General features: G+C 35.1%; 1 protein-coding gene across 1 annotated transcript in view; it reads right to left on the minus strand.

Annotated features, from left to right (window-relative positions):
- Window positions 1–15,505, minus strand: part of MAN1A2 (mannosidase alpha class 1A member 2) — a 162,360-nt gene that overhangs the window by 54,829 nt on the left and 92,026 nt on the right. Inside the window, exon 8 of the mRNA XM_017524176.2 lies at window positions 13,480–13,573. Coding sequence (XP_017379665.1) covers window positions 13,480–13,573 — 94 coding nt within the window. The remainder of the gene's footprint in view (window positions 1–13,479; window positions 13,574–15,505) is intronic.

Below are 15,505 nucleotides of genomic sequence, written 5' to 3' on the forward strand. Positions count from 1 at the left end.
AAAAAAAAAAAAAAGAAAGAAAAAAGAAAAATACAAATCAAAACCACAGTGAGATACTGTCTCATACCAGTTAGAATGGCAATCATTAAAGAGTCAGAAAACAACAGATGCTGGAGAGGATGTGGAGAAATAGGAGTGCTTTTACACTGTTGGTGGGAGTGTAAATTAGTTCTACCATTGTGGAAGACAGTGTGGCAATTCCTCAATGATCTAAAACTAGAAACACCATTTGACCCAGCAATCCCATTACTGGGTATATACCCAAAGGATTATAAATCATTCTACTATAAAGACACATGCACACATATCTTTATTACAGCACTATTCACAATAGCAAAGACTTGGAACCAACCCAAATGCCCATCGATTATAGACTGGATAAGGAAAATATGGCACATATGTATACACATTGGAATACTATGCAGCCACAGAAAAGGATGAGTTCATGTCCTTTTCAGGGACATGGATGAAACCAGAAACCATCATTCCCAGCAAACTAACAGAGGAACAGAAAACCAAACACCACATGTTCTCACTCATAAGTGGGAGCTGAACAATGAGAACACATGGACACAGGTAGGGGAACATCATACACCACAGCCTGTCAGCAGGTGAGGGGGATAGGGGAGGGACAGCATTAGAAGAAATAGATAATGCAGATGACAGGTTGATAGGTGCAACAAACCACTGTGGCATAATGTATACCTATGTAACAAACCTGCATGTTCTGCACATGTATCCCAGAACTTAAAGTATAATTAAAAAAAAAAGAAGGAAAATAAAATAAAAATAAAATGGCTAAAATTAAAAGACTGACCATATCAAGTGTTGGCAGGTATATGGAGAAACACTACTGAAAGGAATGTAAAATGTATATGTACTCTGGAAAACGACTTGGCAGTTTCTTAAAATATTGAACATACATACCTCCTATTTGATAAAAGCAGCCTGTTCCTAAGTATTCACCCGAGGGAAATGAGAATATATGAAGGTGTGTAAGTCAATGTTCACAGCAGCTTTATTTGTAATAGCCCCAAACCGGAAATAACCTAAATGTCCATCAACAGGAGAATGGATAAACAAATTGTGGTATTCCACACAGCAGAATTCCACTCAGAACTAGTGCTATACCCAACATGGATAAATCTCAAAATAATTATGCTGAAGGAAGCCAAATAAAGAGTACGCATAAAAGATGCCATTTATATAAAATTCTAGAAAAGGCAACCTAATCTTTAATGACAGAAAGCAGATCAGTGGTTGCTTTGGGGGAGGGGGAAGGGAGGAGAGTGAGAGAAGGAACACAAAAGGGTAAGAGAAAAGTGGTGATAGATATGCTTGCTTTTGATTGTGATCATGGTTTCCAGAGGTGTACACATACTTTAAAACATCAGATTGTACATTTTAAATAAGTACAGTTTATTGTATGTAAATTATACCTTAATAAAGCAGTTTTTCAAAAGTAAACAAAACCAAAAGGACATTGGGAATTGGTCCAAACGTATCAGTAATCTCCACAAATTTAGTTGTTTTGACCCAGTTTTTAAAACACTGAGACTCTCAAACTGAAATGTTTTTAAAAATCTATATAAAAACTATTTTTCCTAAAGATAGAGCTAAACTAAAATTGCCTAGGAAATTGAGAATAAAGAAATGGTCAAAAGAGAAAAGGTTTTTTCTCTTAGTTTTGGTCAAAACAAAAAGGCTTGGGGATGGACAGAAGGGTTCCATAGAAGACTCATGGAGAATAAAGAATAGGAAAGTAAACTGATCAAAGTAAAACAAAAAACAACAACAAAATTGTCATGGAATACTGGTGATCCACATGAAACTGGAAATTATAAACATATAGTAACTTTAACCTGTACTGTTATTTTCACCAGCAATGCTTAGTTGACTCTACATATAAACGGGAAAAGTAGGCGGCTGGGTTGATACGAGTTTTGGGATTTGTTAGATAAAAAAAGAAAGGGAAGGTATACACACATGTGTTCCCATAAGTCTGGATCCTACGCAGTCCAGGTTGAATAGGAAAAGAACCATTCAGGACCCTTACTCCACTGTTCTTCTATTGTACCCAACCAGTTAAACAACAACTTTGGATCAGCCCAGCTGTCAGTATGTTTTACTGTTATCTCCAAATACACCATTTTCACCATCAACACGAGCCTCAACAATGCCTATCAACTTTTCTATAACTCCTCCCTTACTGTTCTTTCCTATTTCCTGAAGGAGATATTTGTTCTTTGTCATAAGCCCCCTACTGCTCTACCTTCTTCCCTGCTATCAGCACTTAACTGCCTTCTAATTCACAGAGAAAATATGGACCACAAGGAGGAAGGACTCCAAAAAACATTATCTTTCAATTTTCTGTACTTCCACTTATCAGGTAAGGTGAACAGGGAAGGCTTCATTGAAAAGGTAACTTTTGAGTTAAAAAGCCTGAAGAAAGTGAGCGAGTGAGCTATGTGAGTATCTCTGAGAAGATCAATCCAAGCAAAGGAAGTAGTGGCTGCAATAACTCTGCAGTGGAGAAGTGCCTAATGAATTCAACAACTGACAGAAGGCCAGTGTAGCTGGAGAAGAATAATGAAGGAAAAGATAATAAAAGAGCCAGATCACAGGGACCCAAAAGGACTTTGGCTTTTACTCTGTCACGAAAATTGGAGAGTTGCACAAAATGGCATAATGTGACTTACTCTGTAAAAAATGACTGGCTCCTGTATTAAGAATAGACTGAACAAGGCAGAGGCAGAAACAGAAAGGCCAATTAGGATACTATTATAACAATCCAGACAAGGGATGGTGACATGACTCAGGGTAGTGGCAGTTGAATTCTAGTCATATTTCAAAGGCAGACAGAACAGAATTTGCTGAGAAACTGGAATATGGTGTGAGATAAAAGAAAGAAATAAAGGATGCCAACAAGATTTATGACATGAGCAAGAATAGAGCTGCCATTAACTGAAATGGGAAAGACTGGAGGAATAATAGGTTTTGAGGTGGACAGAATTATTATGAAGAGCTCATTTACAGACATAATAAGTTTCAGGTATCTATAAGATATTTAAGTAAACATGTCAAGTAGATAATTGGATATACGAGTATAGAGGCCAAGGACAAGGTGGGGACTGGAGTTCTAGATTTGAGAGATGTCAGCATGTAAATGGTGTTTAAAACTATGACACTGGAGAGAAGACAGTGGAGGACTGACCCCTACAGCAGGGTTGTTCACCAATCTTTTGGCTTCCCTTGGCGACACTGACAGCATTGTCTTGGGTCACGCATAAAAAAAGCTCACTGCTGATGAGCTTCTTGAAAATTGCAAAAAAAAAAAAAAAATCTCAAAATGCTTTAAGAAAGTTGATGAATTTGTGTTGGGCTGCATGCAAAGCCATCCTAGGCCCTGGGTTGGACAAGCTTGCTTCAGGGCGTTCCAACACTAGGAGAGGCTAGGAGTAAAAAAAGAGAAAAAAGAAGAAAGAAGAAAGAAGAAGGAAGAAGGAAGAAGGAAGAAGAAGAAGAAGGAGGAGGAGGAGGAAGAAGAAGAAGAAAGAAGAAGAAGAAAGAGGAAGAAGACAACGATGATGACGACGACGACGACTGAGTGAAGCATGAAGCTAAGTAAGGCTACGAGAAAAGCCAAATAATGTATTGTCCTAGAAAGTAAAAGTGCTTTAAGAAAAAAAGAAATCTTTCTGATGTGCTGTTGGATTTGGTTTGCCAGTATTTTGAGGATTTTTGCATCGATGTTCATCAGGGATATTGACCAGAAATATTCTTTTTTTGTTGCGTCTCTGCCAGGTTTTGGTATCAGGATGATGCTGGCCTCATAAAATGAGTTAGGGAGGAGTCTCTCTTTTTCTATTCTTTGGGATAGTTTCAGAAGGAATGGTACCAGCTCCTCTTTGTACCTCTGGTAGAATTCAGCTGTGAATCTGTCTGGTCCTGGGCTTTTTTTGATTGGTAGGCTATTAATTACTGCCTCAATTTCAGAACTTGTTATTGGTCAATTCAGGGATTCAACTTCTTCCTGGTTTAGTCTTGGGAGGGTGTCTTTGTCCAGGAATTTATCCATTTCTTCTAGACTTTTTAGTTTATTTGTGTAGAGGTGTTTATAGTATTCTATGATGGTAATTTGTATTTCTGTACAATCAATGTTTATATCCCCTTTATCATTTTTTATTGTGTCTATTTGATTCTCCTCTCTTTTCTTCTTTATTAAGTCTGGCTAGTGGTCTATTTTGTTGATCTTTTCAAAAAACCAGCTTCTGGACTCACTGATTTTTTTCAAGGGCATTTTGTGTCTCTATCTCCTTTAGTTCAGTTCTAATCTTAGTTATTTCTTGTCTTTTGGTAGCTTTTGAATTTGTTTGCTCTTGCTTCTCTAGTTCTTTTAATTGTGATGTTAGGGTGTCAATTTTAGATCTTTCCTGCTTTCTCCTGTGTGCATTTAGTGCTATGAATTTCCGTCTAAACAATGCTTTAGCTATGTGCCAGAGATTCTGGTGCACTGTATCTCTGTTCTCATTGGTTTCAAAGAATTTATTTATTTCTGCCTTAATTTCGTCATTTCCCCAGTAGTCGTTCAGGAGCAGGTTGTTCAGTTTCCATGTAGTTGTGTGGTTTTGAGTGAGTTTCTTAATCCTGAGTTCTAATTTGATTGCACTGTGGTCTGAGAAACTGTTTGTTATAATTTTCATTCTTTTGCATTTGCTGAGGAGTGTTTTACTTCCAATTATTTGGTCAATTTTAGAATAAGTGTGATGTGGTGCTGAGAAAAATGTATACTCTGTGGATTTGGAGTGGAAGGTTCTGCAGATGTCTGCTTGGTCCAGAGCGGAGTTCAACTCCTGAATATCCCTGATAGTTTTCTGTCTTGTTGATCTGCCAAATATTGACAGTGGGGTGTTAAAGTCTCCCACTATTATTGTGTGGGAGTCTATGTCTCTTTGTAGGTCATTAAGAACTTGCTTTATGAATGTGGGTGCTCCTGTATTGGGTGCATATATATTGAGGACAGTTAGCACTTCTTATTGCATTGATCCCTTTACCATTATGTAATGCCCTTCTCTGTCTTTTTTGATCTTTATTGGTTTAAAGTCTGTTTTATCAGATACTAGGATTGCAACCCCTGATCTTTTTTGCTTTCAATCTGCTAGGTAAATATTCCTCCATCCCTTTATTTTGAGCCTATGTGTCTCTTTGCATGTGACGCAGGTCCCCTGATTTCAGCACACTGATGGGTCCTGACTCTTTACCCAATTAGCTAGTCTGTATCTTTTAATTGGGGCATTTAGCTGTTTTCATTTAAGGTTAATATTGTTATGTGTGAATTTGATCCTGTCACTATGATGCTAGCTGGTTATTTTGCCCATTAGTTGATGCAGTTTCTTCAGAGTGTTGATGGTCTTTACAATTTGCTAAGTTTTTGCAGTGGCTGGCACTGGTTTTTCCTTTCCATGTTTAGTGTGGCAGAGAATGGATTCCCTATTCAATAAATGGTATTGGGAAAACTGGCTAGCCATATGCAGAAAACTGAAACTGGACCTCTTCCTTACACCTTATACAAAAATTAACTCAAGATGGATTAAATACTTAAATGTAAGACCTAAAACCATAAAAACCCTAGAAGAAAACTTAGGCAATACCATTTAGGACATAGGCGTGGGCAAAGATTTAATGACTAAAATACCAAAAGTAATGGCAACACAAGCCAAAATTGACAGATGGGATCTAATTAAACTAAAGAGCTTCTGCACAGCAAAAGAAACTATCATCAGAGTGAACAGGCAACCTACAGAATGGAAGAACATTTTTGCAATCTATCCATCTGATAAAGGGCTAATATCCACAATCTACAGAGAATTTATAAGAAAAAACAACCTCATAAAAAAGTGGGCAAAGGATATGAACAGACACTTCCCAAAATAAAACATTTATGTGGCCAAAAAACATATGAAAAAAAAGCTCATCATCACTGCTTATTAGCAAAATACAAATCAAAACCACAATGAGATACCATCTCACGCCAGTTAGAATGGCAATCATTAAAAAGTCAAAAAACAACAGATGCTGCAGAGGATGTAGAGAAATAGGACCGCTTTTACACTCTTCGTGGGAGTGTAAGTTAGTTCAATCATTGTGGAAGACAGTGTGGCAATTACTCAATGATCTAGAACCAGAAGTATTATTTGACCCAGCAATCCCATTACTGGGTATATACCCAAAGGATTATAAATCATTCTATAAAGACACATGCACACGTATGTTTATTACAGCACTATTCACAATAGCAAAGACTTGGAACTAACCTAAATGCCCATCAATTATAGACTGGATAAAGAAAATATGGCACATATATACCATGGAATACCATGCAACCATAAAAATGGATGAGTTCACGTCCTTTGCAGGGATGTGGATGAAGCGAGAAACCATCATTCTCAGTAAACTGACACAGAACAGAAAACGAAACACTGCATGTTCTCACTCCTAAGTGGGAGCTGAACAATGAGAACACGTAGACACCGGGGGGGAACATCATATACTGGGCCTGTTGGTGGGTGGGGGCTAGGGAGTTGATTGGTTAATGAGTGCAGCAAATCACCATGGCACATGTATACCTATGTAACAAACCTACGTGTTCTGCACATGTATCCTAGAACATGAGTATAGTTTCAAAAAAAAGAAAGAAAAAAGAAATCAAGATGCTGATGGAGTCTGAAACATGAGGCCTGTGAACTGACAACTGTGTTTAGTACTTGGGGATCCATAGTGCCTAGTGCTTATCCCTAGTGCCTAGAGCTTTGGTAGAATTCTTATCATTATACTACATCATATCATATACTTATCTCTTCAGTAGTATGTAAGTTCTCCAAGGGTATTAGGACACTGTCTACTTTTTCACATCTATACAGCCAGCATCTGGAACAGTGATTGATATTTAGTATCAGTGAAATTAATGAATGCAAACATCCTGTAGATGAGGGAAAATATATTCCTATAATACTATACCCATATAAAATTGCTATTAATCTTTTGATAGGTATTTATATATATACTCCAATAATTTTCCTTTTCCCTAACACATGGTTGCAAGAGAGAGTACTATATTAAAAAAGTTTACTTAATTTAGAGTTTTCCTCTTATGTTTTAACAGAATAGGTAATAATTTATCGGTAAGAGGACATAGAGAAGGCGGTGGGTATTCCAAATGGAAAAAGGTACAGTTAAAATGGGGAAACGAATATTTTAGAAATTGTTAGAACTGACAAGACTTAGTGAAGAATGAATGTAGGATACAAAGGAAAGGATAAAATCTAGGATGATTACCATTCCCACAGACAGCTTACTCTAGACCCAGATTCGTATTATGTTAGCTTTCTATTGTGTCCTGCTTTAAGCTTTTCCTTTTCCTAATTTAGTCTGTTTATTACAATGTGTTTTATAGACAGTTTTAATCAAACAGAAGTAATCTTGTTCCCTCATTAGTTTTCTCAAAACATGGTCCGGTTTCTCGTGAGTCTCTGAATATGACACCTTATGGTGCATGCCTTGTTTAACTTTTAACAGAGTATATATTCACTGAGTGCAAAAGGAAGAATGTGAATCGAAAATGTTACAATAACAAATCACAACAAAACAAAATTAACCTTATTATTGAATAGTACAGAGAATATTACATTTTCTTATCAGTTATCTTCATTGAAAGCAAAATATACAAACAAAAAAACCAAACTTCTCAAGTGAGAATTCTGTCCATCTTGCTTTACAGACCACCTGAAATTACATTCAGGCAAAGGGATAACACTAAAGAACTTGAAGCCACTTCTCTTTCCTGTAGAGTACATGCCTACATGTCAAATTTGATAAACCATGTCCCTCTAAGGCGCTTTTGATATTCAGAAATTGATAACAATTATAAAATACTCCTAAATAACAATGATTTATGTGAGTTATTTCAATACGTCATACAGTTAGTGGCAGGTTTCTAACAGAAGCTATTGTGTTTTACAGGAAATTCTAGAATAAAAACTAATTTGAAGCATTTTCAAATATATTATGTCATAAATATGACCCACATGAAAATTCTATTAAATAAGTACAATTAGAACAGATGAAGAAAGATGCACAGAGAAGTTAAATTATCTAAATTATTAAGAAAATCAGAATTCATTTTCTAATTCAAAGTAACATGTCCATTCTTGTTCTTCCACAATTGTAAAGTCAGTAATATAAAACAATGAATCAGTAATGACTGATTTCCTGTATTTTCTTCACTTTAATCATTAAGTGACATAGGTTAAGTATTGTGCTTAGAAAACCAGTAGAAAAAAATAAAGGTTTTTTTAAGAAAAGGAAAAAAGAAAAAAACTAGCAATTTGCCTTTAAATCTAGGTTCCTTACTATATTCTTTTATATCTGTTGCCAAGTACTTTTCCTGAAGGTAATTACCAGTAATTATTCCCTGTGATTGCTATGTGCATATCACAGATATTATCATTACTCTAATTATAATATAGCTAGCCAAAGCTGAATTGTTAAATTTCAGTTCAATTAAATGTTTGTTTTGCAGACTATTTATAAATATGACAGATGTACACTGCTCAATGATAATAATAAAATTTGATATACTTTTCAGAGGCTGATATAAAATATACAAAAGCATTAAAAGGAACAAATTGGACAATTTTGTAAGGACTACAGCTGGTAAAAGCATACCAGGGCAGCTCGCTAGGATTTTAAAGATCTTCTGCCAAAATAATCAGTGAATGGCTCTTTCTATAATATCAAAATTAAAAACTGCTGAGAGCAAATATATTATAATGCAATTTGAATTTATTTTGTGTGGAAAAAATGCAGAGAAATAAAAGTTATCTTTTCTGCTGCAAATTTTATTGTGACAAAATGTATATAACGCAAAAGTTGCCATTTTAACTATTTTCAAAATGTACCATTCAGTAGCATTAATTACACTGACAGTGCTGTAAAACCATCACCACTACCTAGTTCCAAAACTTTTCATCACTTCAGATAGATATTCTAGCAATAACTTTCCATTCTCCTCTCTACTCTCTTCTCATCCAAAGCCTCTGGTTAATTCTAATCTACCTTCTGTCTCTATGAATTTGACTACTCCAGATATTTGATGTAAGTGGAATCACATAATATTTGTCCTTTTGTGACTGGCTTTTTTTTTGTTTTCAAGGTTTGTTTATATTACTGCAGGTATCAGTCCTTCATTCCTTTTTATAGCTAATAGTCCATTGTATGTTCATACTCATATTGTTTACCCATTCATCTGTTGGACACTTGAGCTGCTTCCACCTTTGGCTACCATGAATAATACTGTAACGAACACTGGCATACAAGTATTTGAGTCTCTGTTTTCAATTCTTTTGGGTTTATATATGACCCAGGACATAAAGTGCTGGGTCACATGTAATTCTATGTTTAACTTTTTAAGGAACTGACACTTTTTCCCAGCAGCTACACCATTTTACATTCCTACTAGCAACGTACAAGGGTTCCAATTTCTCTACATCCTTGCCAATGCTTATTTTTCATCCTTTTGATTATAGTAGCTGTGAAGTGGCATCTCACTGAGTTTTGATTTGCAATTTAATGTTAATCATCTTTTTCATGTACTTATTTTCCATTTGCCTATCTTCTTTGAAGAAATGACTATTCAAGTCCTCACCCACTATTTAATTGGGTAGTTTGCCTTCTGTTGTTGAATTGTAGGAGTTCTTTATATAGTCTGTGTATATAACCTTATCAGATATGTGATTTGCAAATATTTTCTCTCATTCTGTGGGTTGTCTTTCATTCTCATGGATAGTATCCTTTGATGCACAAAAATTTTCCATTTTAATCAAATCCAATTTACCTTTTATTTCTGTATTGTTACCTGTGCCTTTGGTGTCACATCAAAGAATCCAATGTCAAATCAAAGGTCATGAAGATTTGCCCCTATGTTTTCTTCTAAGAGTTTTACAGTTTTGGTTCTCAAATTTAGAGTCTTTGATCTGTTTTGAGTTAATTTTTATAGATAATATAGACTAGGGGCTCAACTGCATTCTTTTTCACCTGGCTATCCATTTTCTCAACACAATGTTGAAGAGAAAGAGTTGTTTTTTTGGTCTTTGTTTTTTGTTTTGTTTTGTTTTTGGAGAGAGGGTCTCGCTCTGTCACCCAGGCTGGAGTGCAGTGGCGCAATCTTGGCTCACTGCAACCTCCACTTCCTCGGTTCAAGCGATTCCCTGCCTCCATGTCATCAATGCTGTACTTCTGATCATTTCAGGGCTGGCAATTCTCAAACTGTGATTTACTTTTTTGAGTACCCTTATGCTGGTATGGAAAATGGCATTCTCATTATTTAAAAATGTTTTAAGCTAACATGAAAAATAATGGATATTCATAATCAACTTTGGATAGTAATGGTAAATGAAAAGGAGAAAATAAAAACAATCATTTAGAAAAAACCACACATATCACTTTGGTTTCTATTTTTACAGCATTTCGTTTTCTAAGTATCTTTCTAGATATGTCATATTTATCTATGTCAAGGTATTCCAAAACATAACTTTTAATGGCTGCATAGTATACTACATATGGATGGGCCAAAAAGTATTTAACCAAATCCCTATTACAAGATGTTTAAAAGCTGCACTGTCCAATGTAGAAGCACTAGCTACAGGTAGCTGTTTAAATATGTTAATTAAAAATAAAATTTAATAAGTAATTCCACAACCATACTACCAACGTTTCATATGCTCTATAGCCACATGTGGCTAATGACTGCTGTATTGAATAACACAGATAATAAAATCTTTCCCTAATTACAAAAGGTTCTGTTAGGACTGTTTTAGATTGCATCCAAATTATCCCTATTATAAATAACTGCAAGATTGTTGTAAATAAACTTCAATATATAGCTCTGAAAATTTCTTTGGAATAAATTGCTAGAAATGAGTTGCTGGTTCAAAAAGCATACAAACAGATACACTCTGGAGACTGGGTACAGGAAGATGTCAATTTCCTTTGTCAATTTAATCAAAGAATAGTGTCTGTTTAAAAGCTACACTGATTTGATTATGGATGTGGTGACATAGGAAAGGGAGACACAAAGGTCTCTGGTGGCCCATATGCGGATAAGTCACAAATGTATTTGTCTTTGTAATTACTAACCTGGCAGCAGTAGTAGTCATCTGTACAAAAAGAGATGCTGTCAAATGATACTGTCTCCAAGGTAATGAAGTTATCTTCATTAACACCACTTGTAGGGCTAAAGGTTTTTATTATCCATTTGTGTTTTGATTTTTCATGAACTAACTTTTCTTGGTCCACTTTTCTATTGGGGTGATCATTTTTCCTAATGATTTTATAAGAGATTTTGATATAAAAAGGATATGAAAATTGTTTTTCAAATATGTTCAAAGATGTTTTGCTGGACTGTAACTTGCTTTTGAATTATTAAATGTAGGGGGTTGATATGGTTTGGCTGTGTCCACACTCAAATCTCATCTGGAATTGTAGTTCCCATAATCCTCAAGTGTCGTGGGAGATCACTGAATCACGGGGGCAGTTACCCCTATGCTGTTCTCGTGATAGTGAGCGAGTTCTCACAAGATCTGATGGTTTTATAAGGGGCTTTTACCAGCTTTGCTCAGCATCTCTCCTTCCTGCCTCCACGTGAAGAAGAATGTGTTTGCCTCCCCTTCTGCTATGATTGTAAGTTTCCTGAGGCTTCACCAGCCCTGTGGAACTGTGAGTTAATTAAACCTCTTTCCTTTATAAATTACTCAGGCTCAGGCGTTCTTTACAGTAGCATGAAAATGGGCTAATACAGTTAACAGTAATATACAGTAATTACTGTTAACAGTAATATGCAATAAAGACTGAAACTTTTTTTTGTAGTTTCTGTTTTATGTGACATGGTTAGAAAAAGCTTTCCTGATTACATATTCAACCTGGTTTTTAGTATTTTTATGATTTCATCTTTTACATTTAAATAGTAATACCATATAGAATATACACTGGCATATCATCTGAGACAGGAACTAAACATAATTTTTCATATATATTATTATATCATATTATTATAATATTCTCAAATCTCAATATAACTCTCGGGGGTAAAAATTTGTAATAGAACTCATGTAGATTACTAAGTAGGCATCCAATCCAGTCACTCTTATCCGAAATAAGAAAACTACGTTTTTACATTTTAGAAATGCAGCTCTCAGGGTTTTGTTTTTCAGGAAAATATTCTGACTCAGTCTAGGCATTAGCGCTTACATCTTCTTCAAAATAAAGAGAAAATGAGTCATATGTAAATAATTTCAGGGAACAGGAAAAGTAAATATAAAAACAGTCAAAAAAGGTTGAGATCTAGTCCCAGATCCATGAAAGACATAATTATATTGACCTATCTGCTTCTCTTTCATAAAATAAAAGACAATTTCCTGGAAAGGAACAAAAAGACAATTCCAGGGCAAATGTTTTCCTATTCTTGGTACTCACACCACATATTTTCTTACTGGCAGAACCAGCAGTGTTTTCAATACAAAAATCAAAGATTGTTACTTTTGTCTCTTATTTACTATTTCATTATGATTTTATTAGTCTCAAAAATAACTGAATCATGTTTTATTAGTGACAAAGTTGCAACTTCTATTGTTTTCATTTTCCTAACTTTAAAAAAATATCACTGATAAACCTACAATTACTAAAATTCTGTAAGTTCTGCATTTCCACATAAATATTAGTTGTTACTTTTAAAAATCAATTCCTTCAAAAATAAATGAGCTCTATTAAGAAAAATTACCCCCTCCCTAAACAAAACACTTTGCCCTCTAGCAGAGGGAATCGCTTCTACCACCGTTTCATGCAACAACTCGTACCCTCCTGTACAATAATATTTATGTGTCTGCCTATCCTGCCAGCCTGTGAATTCAGGCCAAGCCCGATGTTCTTTTCCCATCTCCATCTCTTCGAGGAACTTAGCAGAGAGACTGGTAAATAATGAATGCCAAGATGGCTTCTTCTAAAATGAATGAATAGACATGGCTCATCCAAGAGCAACTGCCCCCCTTCTAGTAATCTACTGTGCTCGTTTGTTTTTCACACTCCTCCTTCACCTCCCTCTCCTAAGCAGGGCTTTTATTTACATGAAGATATAATTTATTAGTAAGAGCTTTTACGTATAATCTTCAAACTGCCACACTGTATTTTAGCAATACAGAGAATAAAATACTCTTAGAAGACATGTTATTAATATTTCCTTTTGATAAATGAGAAAACTGAAGCTAAGAGAGATCAGAAACATGCCAAAGAAGAGAACCAGCAGGCCACAAGGTCAGACACTAACTGAGAGTTTCTAACTCCATGTAGTCAACTTTTTTCTGTATCAAGTAAAGAGTTTTCAGACAAATAATCTTTTAAGAAAGCCTCAGGTATACTAGAAATACTTACACTGACCCCAGCGCCCCGTTCTGGGGTTCAAATAATTTGGATAAAGACCATTTGGACGATCCATTTTCTGAAGTAGTTTCCGAATGTGCATAACCTAAGTAAAATAAAATTAAGAATACAATTAATAAAAATAAGTGTCATCAAGGCTTGGTATTAATGTGGACTTTGTGTTCTTCGTTACTCAGAATATACACCTATTCCTTGCCTTTGTGTATGTGTTGGAGGGGCGGCAGGGAGTCAGGAAAGCCTTCTATTTCTTAAATGACTCATTTTTATAAGATGATATGTGTCCGTTATTTTAAAATCAAGCAATAATAAAAATAATACAGAGAAAACAGCACAAATAGAAACGATTTTACATCTCAACACGCTACTACCTAGAAATACCATCTGAAACATCAGTTATAAACATAATTCCAGACATAGTCAATATGTATATATTCAAACATACGAACAGAAATAATTTCACAGGAATTAAATCATAAAATGCCATTGTATTTTGAAAAGTATTAATTTGAATTCAACAGATCAAAAATTAAACAAGGTAAAACAAATTGCTGAACTTTAAATATTGTTCCCACAATTGATATCTTTAAGTTCCTGAAATTCCAATTTTAAAATTATCTCCCTGAGGCTAACAGGGAAAGAAAAATCATGAAATATATTAAGTGGCTGGAGACTTCCCTATGGATTTATTTTGATTCAACGCTAGATTGGGTGAACTTTTAAACAGGTATCTGGGGGTGGGAGGAGGTGTTATGTTCCTTGTATTCTTATTTGTTTGAGAATCTTACATTTGCTGAATAAGCTGGCTGGTATAAATGACTTTGGAAAACTTTCTTCTTCAGAGGACCTGATATATACTTCACTGTTCTGGACTTGAGCACAATATTAATCCTTCTGCCACAAGGTTTCCCATCGTCATTCATTTGGCTGGATTTTGTCTTTAAGCAGTTTTAGGAATGGGCTCAGGGATGCTGTCTATATTCCCAGTGTTCTTTCACGTTTGAGACCAACAGTATGTATAACAATCTCAATCCGAAAAATTCAATGAACCACTTTTTAGAAAGTTCTGATGTTATAAAAGGTGAGAAAATTAACGCTTGTCATCCAAAAAAAATGTATACTATTCAATTCTGCCTTTCTTCCTTATCATTTTCTTTCTAAAAAATCTCTTTATTTTCACACATTTACTAGCTTTTCTCAATTTTGTCTTCTAAGTTTCTTATATTTTGAACACTTTCTTTGTGTTGCTTCCATTTTGGCCTTCATTTTGTTGATAACTATTTTTTCTTATACTTTGTTACTGATATCATATCTTACTGTATCTGAGCACCTGTTTCTGTTTATGTACTTGTTCTACAGGGACAAGGGCTTTAATATGTTTCCTCTCGTTGTGATATTTGGTTGAATTTTCAATTGCTCTTTTATATATTTTGTGGCCACAATTTTCCTTCCTTTCCTTTTTTCTGGTAATATCTTTGTATAAATTCTGTGCCATCTCTTTTTTGACAAATTACTCATTATAGTTTTCCTGAAAGTTTTGACATAAAACACAAGGTAAAGTCCAGATATAAATGTTTTTTTTTTAGACTTTGCTTATCCCCACCCACTAGAGATTAGCAATACGGCACTGCTTACACTAATGAATCTGTCATTTATTCCCTTCCCTCACCAAAGTCTGCAGGCACAAACACCATGTCTGTAAGAAGCCTTACTCGATTTTGTTCTTCCAGCTTCTCAACACATTATGTCTAGTAAAGTCCACATAAGTACTCACCATCAGCCTGTGATCCTGTTCTCATTGCTGCTCGTGAGAATTTTTGAGTTTTGTATGTCAACATACACCACCTAATTCAGAGAACTGTGCTCTACTGCCTTTGTATTTTTTAATCGGCAGCCCCAAACATCCTCTCTTCAGTTTATACCAAACCTCTCTCTGATCTTTACTGCTTATATTTCTACCTTTCTTCCTATTTTGGGATATGAAGTATGAAGTCTCTTAATTTTGTTAAAAATGGAATTT

Source organism: Cebus imitator, unplaced genomic scaffold (genome assembly GCF_001604975.1).
Source record: "Cebus imitator isolate Cc_AM_T3 unplaced genomic scaffold, Cebus_imitator-1.0 Scaffold32, whole genome shotgun sequence".
NCBI classification, from domain to species: Eukaryota; Metazoa; Chordata; class Mammalia; order Primates; family Cebidae; genus Cebus; species Cebus imitator.